This window comes from Meriones unguiculatus, chromosome 3, assembly GCF_030254825.1.
Source record: "Meriones unguiculatus strain TT.TT164.6M chromosome 3, Bangor_MerUng_6.1, whole genome shotgun sequence".
In the NCBI taxonomy this organism is placed as follows: domain Eukaryota; kingdom Metazoa; phylum Chordata; class Mammalia; order Rodentia; family Muridae; genus Meriones; species Meriones unguiculatus.
Window position 1 is genome coordinate 90,767,076 of NC_083351.1, and position 19,084 is coordinate 90,786,159.

The window sequence follows — 19,084 nt, forward strand, 5'->3', positions numbered from 1 at the left end:
CCTGAGGAGATAGTCCTTATTGCTATGCTCTAGGACTGGATGAGCTTGACTCTCTCAGAGCCCTGCCTGAGATGAGAGCCTAGGGAGAGGAAGGCACATTGCTGTCCTAGGGTGTGAGTCCTGGCACAGGAGGAAGACAGGGAGGACTAAAGTTTTCATTTGGATCTTCAGTGTACCACTCTGGGTATGGAGAAAGGTTCCAGGGTAAGGGTCAAGAAAGTAGATACTGTGAAGGAGGATAGCTTCTCCTGATGAGCATCCCAGGCTTAATTCTCATCCTGCACATACATTCATCAACTGTCCTCCAAGTTGGGGTGATCAGGAAGGCAGTGCTGACTACAAGAGCCTCTGAGCAGAACTGAAACCTGAGCTTTGTCCCACAGGACAGAGGGTCTCCAAGAGAGCACAGATGTTGCTACTGGCCTCACATTTCTGACTGATAATCCCAAGTGCAGCTCTTGGAATTCAGACAGAATCCTCAAAGAAGGAAAAACAAACACCTGGCCACCTCTGAAAGTTAATTTAAGAAAGGACTAAATTTCATTAATTGGAAAAGATGTTATAGTCTTCTTGGTTTTTGAAGTCTGGGTTTCTTGAAGACAAACACTAGGGAAAAACTCCAACACCTTGTTCATTTCTCTCTTTCCACAGTGGCAGGGCACAGCTAAGCAGGGAAGGAGGAGATCATGTAAAGGTAGGTTCCTGTCTGCTGGACTCCCTCCTCCCAGTTTCCCGTCCTGTCATTTCTGTAAGGTCCTAGTTCTGTGACACAGGAAATAGTCCTCACAGGAAGACAGCACGAAAGCCATGCCAGCGTCAGCTCTCCTACGGGCATGACGTCGCCGTGCACCATCTGGACAGTGAGTGCCACATATGCAGTGCGCACTGTCCAGGGAGGACTATACTTTTACGTGCTTGTTCTGGAGCTACAAGCTCTGCCTCCTGCTAGCATCCACACGCTTGCCACCTCTGAGGAAGCCGAGACTCGTGTGCCTCACATGGTGTTTTGAGCACCGTCACGTGGGACAATGTAGATGAAGGAACTTCTAGATAAAGCCACATACATGCGAACCTTCTGTTTCTGTCTTGTTTCTGTGTGCAGTGTTGGCTGTCCTAGACTCCCTTTGCACACCGGGCTGGCCTCCAACTCGGATTGCCTGCCTCTGCCTCCCCAAATGCTGGGATTACAGGAGTGCGCCACATGCCTGGCTCATGTGAACCTTCCTGATCAATTTGACTTTGTCTATTTGTTCTTGGTACTTTCAGACTTTAACAGCCTAAGTATGTTCCTTAAAAGGATTTCTATCTGACCATCGTATCTATACCTTTCTTCCCTACAACTAACACCTCTGCGGTCCCAGGTTATCGAGCTTCCCAGAGACAAACACAGGAGCACAGGAAGCTGCTGTCTGTCGTGCAAAGGTGATCCCCCCTTCCCTGGGCCTCATTTTTCCTGTGATCAAAGCATCACAGAGATTCATCACAGCTTGCTGTTGTCAGGGGAAGGCTATCCAAGGGGACAAATACATAAATGAAGAGCATGGAGAGAGGCTATAGCCTCTCTGTAAGCCATGGGTGGCATAAGATGAATAGATATACAGGCTTTGGGTGTCTCCATCACAGCTAGGCTGGCAGGCCCTTTTCAATGCTGGTTTTTACAACAATTAAAATTTCTATCTCCTGTAGCCCCATAGGTGAGCTGTATGATTGCTCCCACTTTCGGCAACTACTATGTCCAGATCCCCTCTGTGATGTGTGTAATGGAGCAACTACTAAGATCAGTCGTCTGCTTTCTCAGGCCACCCACGAAGATGGTGCTGCCTCTGTATCCAGTGTGCATTCCACAGTTTCTGTGACTGAGACGTCACTGACTCTATCCTTTCCCCTCCCAGAAAATCCTCTAGGACATCTAATTTCAGACTCTCCACAGAAGCCTTCTTCTCTACATTCGTCCTCTATTATTTCACCTCACCAGAGTGCTCACTTGGAAGATAAACTTTCTGCCTCGTCACTGGATGACTCCCTACTGTCAGAGTCCATTCCTGTGAATGCTAAATTCCCACTGGACCATGACTCACTCTATTCACTTGACTCTTTCCCTCTTCCACAACATGCCACTCAGGAAACAGAACTGCTCCAGTCAGCAACCATTCTGTCTCTGGTGGGCAGCCCTAGGAAGCTGTTCACTAACACCGCAATAAACAAAGGCATCTGCAGTTCAGGGCCTGCAGTGTCAGAATTGACGCAGTGTCAGACTGATGCTGGCAACTCTTCACAGTTGGAGCCAGCACATTCAGCTAACCTAGAGCTTTTTGACCTCCATTTTTCTGAATCCTACTTATGGGAAAACACCACAAGCTACCTCACATTGCCTGAAAACCTTCACTCTTCCAGCCCCAATGGCATGGCACTACTAGAGAGACAAGATGGAAGGAGGGATGATTCATTTACAAGTTGGGGGAAGATCTCAGAGTCTGATCAACAGAATCTGGCAGTTTCACATCCTCTGGGGAGCAGCAATGGCCAACGAGAGAGACTTCGCATGCATCAGCAGTCGCCTTATCCCAAGACTTCCGAAGACCAGCTCGAGGCCAATCCCTTCCAGCTCTTCTGGGGCCTCCCTTCTCTACACAGCGAGTCTATGAACTCTGTGGCTTCTGTGTGGGCTGACAGTTCCCACATCTCTGGATGCTTCAACAGACTCGCAGAATCCTTAGTGCTTACCCCCCCCACACAGCTGTCCCTGCCTGAAAGTCTACTACAGAGCTCGCCCCAACCTCTCTCTCCAGCACAGTCCCAGGCTCAGCTTCAACCTCCAGTCCCAGTGCTGTCATCTTCTCCTCGGTCCCAGCTTAAAATCTGTGGGGTGTATTTTCACAGACCCAAGGATGAGGCCCCACTTCTTGAGCCATCTGCTGTCCACTGCCTGGAATACAACATCTTGAAAAAGGAACAGGAGAAAGTGTGGGGTTTACCCACTGTGGTCAAAACTTCCCAGGAAAAATTTTGTCCCCCACCTCCCAAGCCCTCATTGGCCAGGTTGCCTTCCAAGACCCATGTTCCAAGGTCCATCTCTTTTGGAAATTTCCTCCTCGCCAATGAGCTCCAGAAGAAACTTGAGCACCACCTTCGAAAGAGGCTCATCCTCCAACGCTGGGGCCTTCCCCAGAGGGTCCTGAAGTCTCGGACATGGATGAATCCTCAGGCAGAAATTCCAGAGCCATCCTCATCTGCAAGCAACTATGGGCTTTCATGGATCTCTTTCTTTAAGAAACATAGCAACGAAGACTTCTACAGCATTGCATTGAACCAACCCGGAAGCTTTCCAGCAAGGCAATCAGGGGAAAAACTGTTGAAGGCAAAGGGACATAGCCTAGAGACTGTTCAAAAACACCAGCAATGGAGGAACATCAAGGGCACTCTAGATAACGGCCTGCAATCTGATGGTGAGACAAACCTACCACGCTACTCAGGCAGTCTTTCAGGAAAACCTTCAGGGGACTCAGAGGTGAGCCAGTGTCAGAACAAACTTGAAACTTCTCTGCAAGAACTTCTGATCAGGCCTCTTAATAAAACAAATGAGGGTCAGGTCCCTGGCCTCACGTCCAGGTCAAGACATCATCCTCTCCCTTTTTCCTCACATGTGAGCATCAAAGATCACAAGGCCCAGAGACAGTCACCTTCTGATAACAAGGATGAGCATATCGAGAACAAAAAGAGAATGACAAAGTCTGTTCTGCCACAGACATCCATTATCTTAGACAGCACCAGCCGGGAAAAGTCAGAGGAAAATAGACATAGCCCAGATGTGCCCAGAATGTCGGCTAAGGCTGGCCCTGTGCCATTGGGCAGGAGATTAAGTTCTGGGGAAACAGTCAATAGGCCTCAAGGAGCAAATATGAATGACAAAAATGCATATGTATCCAGCAAGGTCGGTAACATAGCCAAGGGAGGGCAGCTCAGTGGTCTTCAGCCACAACCTACCAAGATCTTCAACACCAGCCAGTGCGAGAGCGCCCAGGGGGCAGATGGGAACACAACAGAAGCACAGCGTACTCTGTTAGCTGGAAGGGCCATGAAGGGGATATCAGGCCCCCAGGAAACTCAGACATCTGACTTGAACAGTCAGGTGTCCAGGGAGGAGAAATTTAAATCAGAGAGCAGTCAGCCTATCCAAGCTCTAGAGCCCCAAAACAGCGTGCTCCTTGTCTCAGAAAAATTCAGTTACAACGTGTTACTCAATCAGGACCCTTCCAGCGGACCTGTAGATGCTGCTCAGGTGCAGCAGGTCCACTTGTCCACAGCAAGGCCTAGTGTGGAACAGCAGCAGGAGCCCTGGATGCCTCCATATGTCTCAGAGAAGAGCCAGAACAAGGAGCTCCCTCCATCTGCCAAGAAAGCACACCCTCCAACCTGTAAGCCAGGAGAGCTTGGTGCAGGTGATGCTTTCGTTGGCCAAAAGGAATGGATGGGAGACAGTGGCAGACAGGTCCAAACAGTTTCGGGAATGTGTGGCTTTACAGAAGACGCTACTGTGTCAGAGGCAGTGCCCATCTATGCTCCACAGTAGCCAGAGCCTCACCAATATCTCACAGTAGCTGTCATTTTGACCAGGTACCTTCCGTTTCTCCCCTTAGTTGCAGGCTCTGTGTCAGGAAGCTCATCTCAATTTTACAAGAGAAAATGTTTTTTTCCCTAATTTCTATCAGAAAAAAAAATTTTTTTCTCTCCTCAGCATTCCATCCTTTATTGACAATACTGATTACCCCTAATAAATGTTCTGATAAAGTGTCTGTGTCTGTGTTTTCTCTGTGTGACCTGGCTTTCAGGTAGTGCTTGTGCTCAGGAAAAAGGACAAGTTAGTTTTGCTCTCACTTACTTCCTCTTTGGGCTTCTGAAGTATAACTTGACTCTCTAAGGCTCTTTTTGGAGAATCAGTCTGAGATGTCCCTAAAAGGGCTTTCACACTCTAGTGATTTGGAGAGGAGCTCTGCTTCCTATCTCTTAGCTTAGCCTTATTGCCAGCATGTGGCAGCCGACACCTTCTCCCTCACTGACTTTCATATCCTTGAGAGCAGAGGTCTCCTTACTAGGTCATGTCACCTGCAAAGGACAAGTATATTTGTGAGATTTGAAGGGGTGATTTTGTTATAGTTTGCTGTTCAAATGCCATACCATGTACTTTGACATTTCTACACACATCCTTTCTCCCTAACTCCTCCATAAACCTTGTGCTGCTATGCGGGGAAGGGGCTGAGGCCAAGACAACGCAGTATGGCTTCTTAACTCTGGTCCAGAAGAAGACAGCTAAAAGGAGAGTAACATTATTTCTCCTGGCTTAGGAGATGATATTTATAGAATTATCAGCATTTTGCAGCTTTTAAAATATCTACCCTCTGAACCAACAAAAAACTCGGTAATGATAAAGCCAAAACAGTAATGAGTCTTTTTGCCTATTGCCCTACTTAGCTTGTTTAAGCTTAAATCTTATTTTAAGTTCTTTTGTTATAACCAAAAACTGAAAACCATAGTCAATGAAATTGTCGATATCACAATGAGTGTCCATTTTTCCCCTAGTTTTCTATCTGGTCTGTTGGCTTAACTGCGTTGACCCCTATTCATTGGAAGATTACCTAATCTTTCAAGCTGCAAATGTCAACTTGCTTATTTTATTTGTGATTTGTTTTATTCAGGTATCTTAATGTTTTAAGAAAACAATTACATATGTATATATCCACTCAAGTTACAGTGGTAGGCTGCCCCACGTGGGCCTAAGGCTTCACTTGCCCTTTACTGCAAGGTTTCATTTTTTACTAGAAAGGTAAAGCACCCCAGTCTTTCGGTAAATATAGATCATCTATCCCTGATCTTCTAAGAGTCAGTGAAATGTCTCAAGGGCTTAGGGAGATAGATTTATAAGTGACCAAGCCAGGTAGGCATTCTTCAAAATATCTTTTCCTTTCACCTAAAGTTTTATGGTGCAAACTGAACATACTCAGAGACATTTCTGTTTACCACTTTAATCATTTATGTATTCTGAGACTGAATTAAATATGCCCCCCCAAATGAGTCTAGAGTAGCTTAAACTGACAATGCTTAAGAATTGGCCTGTTCATATATGGGTACAAATAGCCTCCTATAGTAAAATCGCTATGCTTTCTCTGTTTGGGGGAGACAGTGTTTGGGAAATTATTCCCATACTCTACTCAGTTGCTGCAGACAATCTTGTTCTACTCTTTAATCTTTAATATGATTGTGCCTGTTCTGGCTTCACATTCACCAAGTTGTGAACTCAATTGCATTTGGTTACATCCCCAAGACCATCTGCTACAGACTAGAAAGCAGAGGCTCTCACAGGAGTCAGCTCGTGTCTTTTCACTCCACACTATGACAGAGCTTTACTTTGGCAATTGAACAGTATCCATTGCATCATCTTCGAGGGCACGGCTAGTCATAGATCTTTCTAGTCCTCCTCTTTGGGGACATCCCAGTATCTGGCAAGCTGAACCTGAGGCTCAGTGGCTCTATTCTATACTATCTCCCAGAGTTGATGTTGATAGGTCAGATTAAGCCTCTCCTAGGAATCTGAGGCTCAGGCAGCCGGTGTGTAGGCACAGCCTGTGACAAAGGAAGATGTTCAAGCCTTCTTAAGAGGTGTCTGAGGTTTGGTTCCTGTTCTACTACTTACCACTGATGCCCTCGGTAGTTACTTGGTGCTAATAGAGCTCCGCTTACCTTCACGAGAATATAAAAGCGAGTACTTTACATGGTGTCAACTAATAGATAAATTAGGCTCAGCTAGAGCTGAGTTTTGTGTTCTTTTTTTTATGTGTAGCCCAGCCTGGCCTCAAACTCATGATCCTCCTGCCTCCGCCTTCTTCAGCAAATCTTACTGGCATGCACCACCACAGCCAGCTAGTTTTGTGTTCTTATAGGTTGAGATACATGGTTTAGACTGTAGGACCATTGTGGTGGTTGGAATAAGAATATCCCCAGCAGGCTTGTGTATTAGGATGCTTAGTCACCAGGAAGTGGAACTCTGAATGGATTAGGAGGATTGGGAGATGTGGCTTTGTTGGAGGAAGTATGTCACTGGGGTTTGGTTTAGAGGTTTCAAAAGCCCATGAGAGGCCCAACGATAACACAGGTTTCTAGAGTGTGGTTAGTCTGAGGAGTTGTCATGGTAACTGTGGGGCCAGTGAAAGAACTCATAAAACATGCTGAGCCACCTGAGCATCCTTGACTAAATATGTGTGAACCACACCACTGTCAGGTAACTTCTCCCCAGACTTTAAGAGCCCTCAATAAAGAGGACAACCTGCTACGTGGAATCTCAGAGTCTGGATGAACTGTGCTGCAAGACCCCATAACCAGCTTGTCTCAAGGTGAATCATTTGAGTGCTTAATTCCATAGATATTTGAGCAGCAAGGTCCAATACTAACACAGATGTGTAAGTTGCTTTGGAAGCGGAGTTGTGGCCAGATACAGGGTCCTCCATGGAAGTCTCTTGCAAGAATCGACTAAGAAGACACTCTCACATGGGAGGGTGGGTAAGAGTGGGGGAACCATGCTTTTGTATATTCCAGGCTCACCCGGAAGTTCCTGTGTAGCTGAAAATGGTCTTGAAGTTCTAATCCTTCTGCTTCTACCTTCAACGTCCTGGGATTACGAGGGCTCCTCATCATGCCTTGTGTATGCAGTACTGGAGCGCAAACTTGGGCTTTTTCGTGTTAGACGTGCACTTTAGACACCACTTCCTGGAGCTGAGGCTGTGTGCAGCATACGTTCTTACGTGTTCACAAGCTCCTTTTTTGATGGAAGTCCTGTTGCACAAGCAGCAAAGATTGAAAACAAGGACACTCCGCTGCTAGTGAGCACAAGCGCATCCGCACTAGCAGTGAGAGAAAGTGTAGACCACATTAGGATCCCCAAGCACTTGTACGAACCCTCAGGAGTGCTGTCTGGTGCTTGTGAGCCTGGAGTAAGTGGGAGTGGTCCTCTTTATTGTGGTTGTGAAGCTGGAGTGAGTAGCACTGTGAGGCCTCTTAACTCCTGCTGGCCACAGAAATACTCTGCACCTGGTACATTTGCAAAAAGAGTGGCCCAGAACACTATTTTATTGTTGTTATTATCTTAAATCCCCTTAGATTACCAAATCCAACTAAACAGACAAAGTTACATTAAGTTATAACCATTGAAGTGTGGACAGAAACAGGTGTGGCCTGGGCTTTGGACATGAGGGACCAGGTTCATGGGGAGAGTGGGGCTCTTGGGAGTAGGTAAGGGTGATGTTGAGAATTCACTCAGAGTAGAGATCTGAGCAGGAGGCTTAATGGTTAGTTTTCATCCAGGCACTAGAGCCTCTTCTGTCTGCTGTTGACCAATGGTCTAGTCCCTGAGGCCATTAGCCACAAGTCACTGTCTATCCCTGTGGCACCCTAGCCCCACAAAGTTACCTAACACAGTCCCCCAGGTTCCCTGTGCTCCGGCTCTTCTTCCTTGAAGTCCCAGAAGAGATGCTGATCTAACTCCAGGAAGTGTAAAATTCTACTTTCCCTGAAGGATTTGGCATTCCCCAAGGCAGGGTAAGCTTCACTCAGTTCCAAGGATACATAATTTCCTCAGTGTTCCTGTGGTGCATGCCCCCATTTCCCTGCCTTTTCCTCAAGGAGTGTTTTCTTGAGAAGCTCCATCTTCTCCCTTTCAAGGCCCGATGGCTCACTCCCAGGGTAAGCCTTGTCACTGAGGGATATGGGAAGCCTACAAAGGCATTGCAACCAGAGCTGGGGGAAGATGAGGCTTTATTGGTAGGCTTTTCTAGGCTTGTTTGGGTAGTGGCAGCGAGTGACCAAATATGCTGAGGAAAATGTGTGGACGGTAAACTAAAGAGTGGAGGCTGTAGCTTAGGGAAGTCTGAGCAAAGAAAGCTTAAAGGCCTGGTGCTCACCTGGAGCCTACTGTGGAGCCTTGGGGATAAATAGCAGCAGGGACCAAATCTGTGCAGCTAGGAGGCCACTGCAGGGCTGCGAGGAGCCAGCAGCCCTCAGAGGCCTGGGTTGGAGTTCTGTATGAGGAGATTCAGGTTCTGGAAGGGGAGTGAGTCTCTTGACTTGGCTGATCCAGTCAGTGAAGTAGGGGACCCTGGTGAAGACGCTGGGGTAAACGGGATACCGGCACTCCAGGCCCCAGCTAGCCAGTCCTACCAGGACAAATGCACTGATGTGGTAGCAGACGAGGGGTCCCCCAGAATCACCCTAAGAAGAGAGAGTAGTTAGTGTGAGATCTGCTTCGGACCAGAAATACAAATTGCATGTCAGGACCCTACACAGTGCCATTAGGCAAAATGTAGGGGAGGGACACTGGGATTGAACAGCAAGAAGCTCCTAAATCAGTTTCCTGGGTGGATGAGGACAGATCTGAGGTTATAAACATATGGGTTTGCCCTCTGCTGGCCATACATGATATCTACAAGGGAAAGTTTAGAGACTTGTAAGCAAGCTGGTTCTGCTAATAGCTATGTGTAGATCCTGGCTCTGTAAATCTTGAGTTGCCACAATATATCCAGTCAACTCCTCTGCTTTTGGTCACCTTGGCCTGGAATATTTTCTCAACCTATGAACTAAGACTCTTGAAAAAAAAATGTCCATTGCCTGGCTGGCTGAAGATGGCTCATACCACCAGGCAATGGGCAGGAGTCTTCAGGACACTGCGAAGAGTTACTGGAGTTGTGAAATTCCTCTAAGAAAACCCCATGATGATTATAATGATGACTATGTCAGCTCAGGAGGCTGACTCCTACAGAGATGGGGTGATATTGGAGTCCAAACATCTGGGCCCTGGTTGTGACACTCCAGACTAGCCATTTTCCCTCACTGAGACAATTTCCCCAGACAACCTGTTATGTCCAATAGTGAACTTAGAACTATACCATATAAAGAGCTCCTGGCAACCCAACCAGAGAGAGAGAGAGAGAGAGAGAGAGAGAGAGAGAGAGAAACTTAAACAAAACCTCACAGAAGACAGCATTTGACAATGAACATGCAAAATACATTTGGCGGCAAGAAAGGGAGATGGGTACCAGGAGCATGCTGAATCAGCACTAAAAACTTTACGAAACCATTTACTTACAAATTACGTATTTGAGCTAATCAAGATGGTGGACCCTGGGGAAACTGCTCAATCCTCATTCAGAAAAGCAGATGGGATAGACATCAGAAGAGGGAGAAAACAAGGAACAGAACAGGAGCCTACCACAGAGGGCCTCTGAAAGACTCTGCCCATCAGGGTATTGAAGCAGATGCTGAGACTCATAGCCAAACTTTGGGCAGAGTGCAGGGAATCTTATGAAAGAAGAGGAAAATAAAAGATGTGGAGGGGACAGGAGTTCCACAAGGAGAGCAACAGAACCAAAACGTCTGGGCCCAGGGGTCTTTCTTGAGACCAATACTCCAACTAAGGACCATGCATGGATATAACCTAGAACCCCTGCACAGATGTAGCCCATGGCAGCTCAGTGTTCAAGTGGGTTCCCTAGTAATGGGAACAGGACTGACTGTCTTTGATATGAACTCAGTGGCTGGCTCTTTGATCACCCCCCCCCTTGAGGGGGGAGCATCCTTACCAGGCCACAGAGGAAGACAATGCAGCCAGTCCTGATGAGACCTGATAGATTAGTGTCAGATGGAAGGCGAAGAGGACCTCCCCTATCAGTGGACTGGGGGAAGGCCATGGGAGGAGAAGAGGGAGGTAGGGTGGGATTGGAAGAGGATAAGGGAGGGGGCTACAGCTGGGATAAAAAGTGAATAAAGTGTAATAAATAAAAAAATAATTTTTAAAAAGAAAAACCAAATTACATACTTGTATATGTTATGCCTCAATAAAAAGTATAAAATATGCAACAAAAAGTGTCTGTGAATGTGAAAGCAAAACAAGGAGTCTGTTGAGGCAGGAACCCAAGAAAAACGAGCAGAGGTAATGAGACAGGAAGTGTGGGCATCTCCACAGAGCCTAGAGGACAGTATGACTAACTCTGGAGGAACTGAGAGAGGACAGGCATGGGGGGGGGTGGCCACATGACTGCCTTACTCACCCGGCAGATGGACTTTCTTGTGGAGAGGCCTCCCGCACATAGCATTTCCTCATGAATATAGTTCAGGCTTTGGTCTGGTGTGCGCCCATACAAGGCATTACAGAACTCATTGTCTATGATGCCCACCTCACCCTCCTGGAGTGAGAATGGTGGTAACAGTTTTGCTGTGAAAATAAGGAGGAGGTCAGTGACTGACACTTCGGCTTAGCTGGGGAAGTCCAGGCTACTCTGACAGATGCTCACCACAGGACAGTTCCGTCTTCTATCTAGGTCTTATGAGCTTCTCTCCTTTTTCTCAGAAACTCTCACTTACCATCTTCACCTCTTTCCCAGCAACATATCACATATCAACTATACAAAAAGGCAAAACCCACTAACATTCAAGGTGCCCAATGTTGTTCTGAAACCTTTCACTAACAGCTTCACTTTCATGAACTGTCCATCCATTCTCTGTGATCTATTGCTAACCTCTATTCTATGTCTTGATCCACCCACTCACCAACACACCCACTCATTTTCTTTCCCTTCACCAATCTATCCATTTACCCCACCCATCATTCCATCCACCCATCCATCCATCCATCCATTCATCCTTCCTTCCTTCCTTCTTTCCTTTTTCCTTCATTCCTTCTTTCCTTCCTCTCCACTTACTTGATTCCACCTCACTGAGCCATCCACTGACTGTATCAATAGATTGGTGAGTCTATTGATCATTTAGCTCTATGCTAGATAAAATGATACAATGGAAGATTTTTAGTTGAGAAAGTCAGAGAAAATAACTTACTTGTTGGCGTTAAAGAAATAATACAGCAGAGGTGACAGTACAGACTGTCTTCTTTAGCTCACAAGAGTAAGTAAAATTCAGGTGGGAGAATATGAAAGAGATTATGCCAAGGCTGCAGGGTGGAGCAAATTACATAGAAAAAAAAAATTAAAGCAAGGGTCCTGTGTGTAAATAACCTCAACATATTGGAGTAGTAATAAGGAAGCCAGGGTTGGCTATATGAGGAAGCAGAATAGAGGAAGCAGAGGTGAATCGAGGTGCAGCCATCACGGAAGTCCCTCTACCACAACAGGCATTTGTGATTTTTATTTAAAGCACAAGTGAGAAGGTGGGGGAATGGTCCTGGAAAGGGAGATGACATGGCTATGTTTTAATGTAATGCTGACAGCCAAGTGAAGACTCATGTAGAAGCACACAAGAACAGAAATAGGGGCCCATTTTAGAGACTACAGAAAAAAAAAAAAAAAAAAAAAGCCAGGGTGGATAGCAGCAGCACAGTGCCATCAGGTACTAGATTGCTATAGTAAAATAAAATGTGGGCTCTGCCTTCAAAAATGTGGAGGGTAATGATATCCCTCCTCATTACCCCCCACATTCTCTAGATCTCTCTCTCTCTCAATCTCTCTCTCTCTCGAGAGAGAGAGAGATTGAGAGAGAGAGAGAGAGAGATTGACAGAGAGAGAGAGGACATACTTAGTGGACAAGGACAAAGATGCTAAGCAAAGCTCCTCAGGGAGACATGTTCTTCCCAAAACACCCAAAGTATGTCTTTGGAGAAGAAATGTGCCAAATTCTGATCCTATAAACAATTAGAGATCTACATTCTCCTTTCATTTACATTATTCCATAAGCATATTTCCCAAGTTGTAATCTTTTAATAAACAGTCCTGGGGGTATGACTCTGTATACACTTCTCCACTTTCAATCTAAAATAACAAGAATAAGGTTATCTTAGTGGTTCACTGGTGGAGCATGTGTGGGACACTCGAACCAATCCCCAATGCCAGAAACAAACAAAACAGGCAAATAAAACCCAAAAGATTTCTCTATCATGTACTTCACCTGGCCAGACTGTAAAACAGGACAAGAACCTGCTGAGATGAGGTGGGATTAAGGAGCCACAATAGTCTTCACTTAACCATGCGTTCTCAGTGGTAAAAAGCCACTTGTGCCTTGATTTCTGCTTTACTCAAGTACCTTTCAAGATATTTGGTAGTGTCACGTATTATACTTTGGATAGAGTGTTTAGGCCAATGTGTCTGAGGCTTTGTCCTCAGCCTGTGACACTATTGGTAATAGAACATCCTATTGGCAAGAGGTAGATCCTAATGAAAGTAAATTAGGTCATAGTGCACGTGTGTCTGTTAAGATTAGAGACCACTGGGTTCTCCTCCCCCTCTTGATTTGCTTCCTGACCACCCTAAGGTATGTATCATTGCTCTTGCACACATTTCCTCAGCATAGGGTGCTGCATCACCACTGGTCCGAACCAATAGGGCCAAATGATCAATGACCAGAGGCTCTGAAACTATGAGCCAAAATAAACCTTTCCTTTTAAAACCAATTACCTCAGATATTTTGTTAGTGCTGGAAACCTGATTAATATGAAGTGAGCTGGCCTTTGAGTTTAATCAAGTCTCCTCAGATCCATGACTGATTAAAATTTTAGAATAAAGAGATCATTAATATTCAAAGAGCCCAGGTTCTTGATGGCAAATGTCAACAGTTCCCCACCGTCAGAACCTGAGCTTCAGGGACTCTGCAGCTGTGGGCTCTCACACCTTCAGAGCTAAAACGACTCTAGAGTGGCCTTCTTGTGTCAGGGGCCACGGAGGTGAGGTGTAGGGGACAACAGCCCGTGGATTCACAAGCAAGCCTGGGTCTCTGGCCAGCTGAGACCCTCTCTCCTTCCTCCTCATGCATCTCTTGTCTTCCTCCTCTCCCTGCCCTCAATCCCTCTCCAACTTCTCTTTCCCTTACTGTCTTCAGAAAGCATTCCCCAACCAGTTATCCAACAGGCTGTGTGGTTGGCGAGCTGTGTGTCTCTGGATGGGAGGCAGGCAGGTAGAACATAGGATGTGAGGTTCACGGGGAGTCGCAGCTGCAGCATCGCAATGTCGCTCCCAAAGGAATGGAACCTCTCAAAGTCCGGGTGACTGATGATATGGTTCACAGGCATCTTCTGAGTGTGGTTTGTTTTCTGGTACAGCTGAGTATTCCCCAACAGTACCTGATAATCCTCTGGGGCCTGGGATTTGCTGAAAGATAAAGAATGCCGTTGTTACTATGGTAGTTTGAATAGGTTTGGCCCCAATAGACTCATGTGTTTGAATGTTTGGCCCACGGGGAGTGGGACTATTAGGAGGTGTGGCCTTGTTGGAGTGGGTGTGGCCTTGTGGGAGGAAGTGTGTCACTGTGAAGGTGAGCTTTGAAGTCTCATATATAACTCAAGCTATGCTCAGTGTGGAATTCCAGGCTCCATTTTGGCTGCCTTCAGATCAAGATGGAGATCTTGGCTCCTTCAGCAACATGTCTGCCTGCCTGTTGCCGTGCTTCCTATGATAATGGACTAAACCTCTGAACCAAACTGCAAGCTAGCCCCAATTAAATGTGCGCCTTTATAAGAGTTGCCTTGGTCATGGTGTCTCTTCACAGCATTCGAACACTAAGACTGTCACCATTATCTTTGAGTGGGAGAATAGCCCTGTCTTTCTGAACCCTCATGTATCACTAGCCACTCTGCCTTCATTCTGTCCAGCTTGACCTCTCCCTTTCTGACAGTCGAGTGTAGTGGTCTGAATGAGAATGGCCCCCATAGGCTCATATATTTGAATGTCTGGTCCTTAACTGATGGAATTGTTTGGGAAGGATGAGGAGATCTGGCCTTGTCTGAGGAGGTGTGTCACTGGGGGTGGTCTTTGAGGCTTCAAAAGCCCAGGTAATTCTCAGTTACCCCTCCGCCACACACACCTTGTGCCTGAATATGAAATGTAAGCTCTCAGCTGCTACTCTAGTGCCATGCCTGTCTGCCATGATTCCGACCATGATCATGTACTTAACCCCATGTGAGTTCATGTACTATAACGATGGGCCCCATGTTGCTTTGAACATAGTGTATCATCATGACAACAGAAATGTAACTAAGACAGAAGGTAGTTCCAGTGAGTGAGCTATTGCTGTGACAGGCTTGGCCAATCTGGTTAGACTGTTGTTTTTAAGAAATGTGTTAGATTTAGGACTTTGGACTAGGAAAGCAGTTGAACACTTTAAGCAGGGCTTAAATGGCCATCCTACAAGGGCCTTGGAAGACAATAGTGTTGAGAGCAACATGGACTAGGGAGGCTCAGCTCAAGAGGTTTCAGAGAGAAACACTATATTTTTTTTTCAGAGGGGAACACTATTAGCAACTGGATTATAAACCATTCTTCTGTACTTTAGCAAAGAACATAGCTATGTTTGCCCTTGTCTTATGAATATTCTTGAGACTAATTTCATTGACAGGAAGACATTTTAAGACATCCTAATATTAAATTTGTCACTTGGCTATTAATTATTGCTCTTAAGCAGGTCTATAATGAAAAAGAGCAAGTAGGGCAAAAAGAAATACAAACTGCACAGTTTAAGGAGAGAAAAAGAACAGCAGGAAATTTAACGTTGGAGCCTTGGTTGATGCTGGAGAGGTAAGGAGGAGGGCGGTGCTAAAGGGAAGGGTGCTCTCGGGGTGAGCCCCGCTATTCCTGCTGGCACCAGGCATGTGGCAGGGAAGCCCCTGCATGGAGGACCAGGGAGGATCCGGTATATATGCTGTGTTGGAGACCCCAGGATACTGGAGGTTCCAGAGATGTGAGAAACATGTCAAGGGGAAGGGAATTGAACCAATCCAAAAGAGAAAAGTATATTGCAATCAGAAAAGCTGGAAGGGTGAAGCCATATATGTCCTTTGACATTGGACATAGAGCTTCATGGTTTGAGTTTGCACTACTAGCTTTCATTTTTGCATTCATCCTGTATTTCCCACATCCCTTATTCCTCCCTTTTAAAATGGTAATATATATCGGATATCATTCTATGCTGGGAGTATGTAATTTGCTTTCTTACTTTATAGGGGTTACAAGATTATTCTGAGTCTCCAAAGAGACTTTGGACTTTGAAAAGGCATTGTGACTAGAAGACTTGGGAATGTTTGAAGTTGGACTAAATGCAGTTTTCCTTATATGGTCATAAACTTAAGAGGGCCAGGGAAAGTGGTAGAATGCAGTAATTTAGGTGAGAATGGCTCCCAGAGGCGACTATATTTGAATGTTTGATCCCTAGTTGGTGGAACTATTTTGGAAGGATTAGGGAATGTGGCCTTGACGGAAGAAGTGTGGGGGTTGAGCTTTTAGGTTTCAAAAGCCTAAGCCATTCCCAGTTAGCACTCTTTCTGTCTGTCTGTCTCTGTCACTGTCTGTTTCTGTCTCTCTCTGTTTCTTTGTCGTTCTCTCTCCTTTGTGTCTCTGAATGGGGATATAAGCTATCAGCTATTGCTCAAGTACCATGCCTACTCCCTGCTGTAATGGTCATGGACTCTAATGCTCTGAAACTGTGAGGCCCAATAAATATTTGCTTTTATAAGCTGCCTTGGTCATAGTGTCTAATTGGGCAACAGAAAAGTAAGCAAGATAGGAGCCTTCTTTCTGCAGGCCAATGGATATTCCACTCAAACCTCATGACAAAGTATTCCCCATTATATCTTAGAATTGGAGGAACAAAGAATTCTAGCACTGGAAGGTTCCCCTCAAATCTCTTTTTAAAAAAGAAACTTAATTAAAAACCATGGCTGAATCCCAGTTTTATGATTTGACTCTTGAATGTCTTCTAGGCCAATAACTAGGCATACTCATTAGCCTGTGGTGCCACCCAGAGAGGGGGAAACATTTATGGACAGTCAAGAGTCTAATTCCTCTGCTTCTCTGGAACCTGACTGCGGGCCTAGCTTCTCCTCAGACATGGAGGGAATGGATGCTGTACAGGAGGAAGGAGGTTCTGATGGCATACGGAGATAATCCAGGGAGACAGCATTGTGGGTCAAGGAAGGACCAATGTGTCTTTGGTAGAAGTACACTGCCCCAGAAAAAAGCCCAGAGGAGAAAGGTATGTTATCTCTAACCTCCTTCCTCCTCTCATCCCATGTCTTTCTCACCACCCACACCCTCTCTGGGGGTTCCAGATAAGGCAAACTCACTTTCGAAAGCAGTGGGCTGTAGAAAGCAGCCAGTAGGAGTCAATGAGGACAGCTCCACAGAGATGCAAGCCCCGGTACAGCAGACTGGCCTGCCATGGCCACTGGCCAGCCAATGTGTCCTGGCCACCGAACACCTTCCCAACCATCTTTGGCTTCCCACACACTGTGGAGACACCCCCATGCAAACTGTTAGAGACACAGGACCCGGAGTGTAGAATGACGCCCCTCGGAGGCTCCTCCTCCACTTCACAGGTTGGAAGACCATGACAAAAGCCAAGTGACTTGTACAAGTGACTTTGGGCCACCCTGGTCTCTGTTTCACTGGCCACCACCTTGGACATGAAAAGTTCAGGTGTCAGGTCTTCGGAAACAAGAGTCCAGGAGTCTGGGAAGATGGGATGTGGTAAACAAAAGGGTGGCCACAGCAGCCCATCCTTACATGGCTCTGTCAAGGGCAGTGGACAGAAGAGAGGCCCTGTGACCTCACTTTCTCAAGTAACAACATCTCTGTGTTCACTTTTCAGATGAAACATCTGGAAGTCTCATAGGCTGCTGATATTAGCTGCTCAAGGTCATGGCTTCTCTAGTGTCTGTCCCAACTTGAGTGAGCCAAGTATCCCAGGGAGAAAGACTTACTGGCAGGACTCTACGGTGCTGACGGGTGGGCTAGGAAAGTTGCTTTGCGTTTCTAAAAGGAGACTGGATGAGGTCAAGAAGGACCACTTTGTTTCTAAGATTCATCTGGAAGGGCATTAATGGGTCCAGCTCTTGGCAGGTTGTATTTCCTTTTTCCTAAGAAAGGGCATCCCAAGCCTCAAGTGAGCTTTGTCCCCACTCCCCGTAATTTCCATGCTTTCTACCACCACGCCTGGGTCAGCCCTGGACACCTTTTTGGTTCCACGGCACCACACGAGGCTTTCGGGTGTGAAGAGTCAGTCCCAGAGGGGGAACGTAAAGCCCCTTGGTAGATAATCTTTCTTTGGGACCACCTGGTTCTGAGGGGAAGGCAAAAAAAGGGAACCACTTCCGGTGCCTTACCTGGCCTTTATGGCCTCCACCCATCTATCACCCGCCCACTGCTTTTCAAACGGACCTTCTGCTCTGCTCACAGAATCCTGGTGCCAGCTGGCCGACGGTTTCCAGGCTTGCTGTGGCCCCGGTGTACCTACTGCTAGCCCGGGAACCTTTGAGGGGCTGGGGACACCAGGCTTTAGGACAGAGCCGGCCTCGGAGCTCAGGGGCAGCAGTAACAGCAGAGGCCAGAGGAGTAGGGGCCCAGGCCCACAGTGGATCCTCACCGCCCTAGTGCCCATCCCAGATGCTAGGACCTGTGAGGAAGTTGGTTCTGACCTGGGCTTGACCCCGCTTGACCCGGGCCTGACCCCTGCTGAGATAGTTCTTGAGACAGGGCCCCAAGTCCTTCCTCAAGTTCAGCCTTCCTACCCATTCTCACCCAATCCGGCCTCCTCCAAGACCGCAGTGACCCTGGCTCTAGTTTCTGCTATTCTCAGCCTCTAACTCACGGCAATAGCCAGCAACGGTGCAATGGAAAGTTTCTGCAGATCAGTGAGCCAAAGGCAGGGAGTTGAAGCGTGGAAAATAGGAAAGAATATGAAAAGGTAAATCAGGCTGGGGGTGTAGCTCAGCCATGTGGGGAGGTGAGGGGGGAAGCTGGTGGGTTCACCAGGACTTCCATGCACCCATAAAAAGATCCTCACATAGGAAAAATGTGCTATCAGGAAGCTATCAGGAAAATAAAACATGAAAAGGATCATTTCTAGCCATCAAACTGCAAGAATCAGTAATTTTTCTTCACGGTGGTGGCAAGCATCTGAATGTCAAAAAAGACGTTCTTTTCCCACATGTAATCTGAATTTATTTGAAAACCGGACATCTCACATTTATTTATGTCAGTCTTCGTCACTCAGGCACCAACTTCAGACTATAGGAATTTCTATTTGCCATGGCCTTGGTGAGAGGGTAGAT

The 19,084-nt window shown here is 46.5% G+C and overlaps 2 protein-coding genes across 3 annotated transcripts in view; one reads left to right on the forward strand and one right to left on the reverse strand.

Annotated features, from left to right (window-relative positions):
• The window catches only part of LOC110541670 (spermatogenesis-associated protein 31D4-like), a 4,772-nt gene extending 202 nt beyond the window's left edge, over window positions 1–4,570 (forward strand). The window contains exons 2-4 of the mRNA XM_021628381.1: window positions 652–694; window positions 1,362–1,422; window positions 1,687–4,570. Coding sequence (XP_021484056.1) covers window positions 652–694; window positions 1,362–1,422; window positions 1,687–4,570 — 2,988 coding nt within the window. The remainder of the gene's footprint in view (window positions 1–651; window positions 695–1,361; window positions 1,423–1,686) is intronic.
• Window positions 4,571–8,641: 4,071 nt separating this feature from the next.
• Window positions 8,642–17,268, reverse strand: LOC110541671 (putative serine protease 47). Of its 2 annotated transcripts, XM_021628382.2 has the most exons (4): window positions 17,099–17,268; window positions 13,855–14,132; window positions 11,091–11,254; window positions 8,642–9,255 (listed from the first exon to the last, which is right to left on the reverse strand). In XM_021628382.2, the coding sequence occupies exons 1-4, from the start codon at window positions 17,242–17,244 to the stop codon at window positions 8,956–8,958; spliced, it is 888 nt and encodes a 295-aa protein (XP_021484057.2). In that variant the 5' UTR covers window positions 17,245–17,268; the 3' UTR covers window positions 8,642–8,955. The 2 variants fall into 2 exon arrangements, 1 of the variants encoding a protein (XP_021484057.2); XR_009590343.1 differs by lacking the exons at window positions 8,642–9,255; window positions 13,855–14,132; window positions 17,099–17,268 and adding an exon at window positions 11,875–12,057 and having other exon boundaries at window positions 11,120–11,254.
• Between the last annotated feature and the right edge of the window lie 1,816 nt (window positions 17,269–19,084).

Bases quoted from the DNA above. Each gene is read 5' to 3' on its own strand.
- LOC110541671 (XM_021628382.2), bottom strand. From the start codon at position 17,244: ATGGTTGGGAAGGTGTTCGGTGGCCAGGACACATTGGCTGGCCAGTGG. The intron at 14,133-17,098 runs GTGAGTTTGCCT...TTTATCTTTCAG, and splicing joins ACAGCCCACTGCTTTCGAAA to CAAATCCCAGGCCCCAGAGG. The intron at 11,255-13,854 runs GTAAGGGAAAGA...TTATTTTCACAG, and splicing joins GGGAATGCTTTCTGAAGACA to CAAAACTGTTACCACCATTC.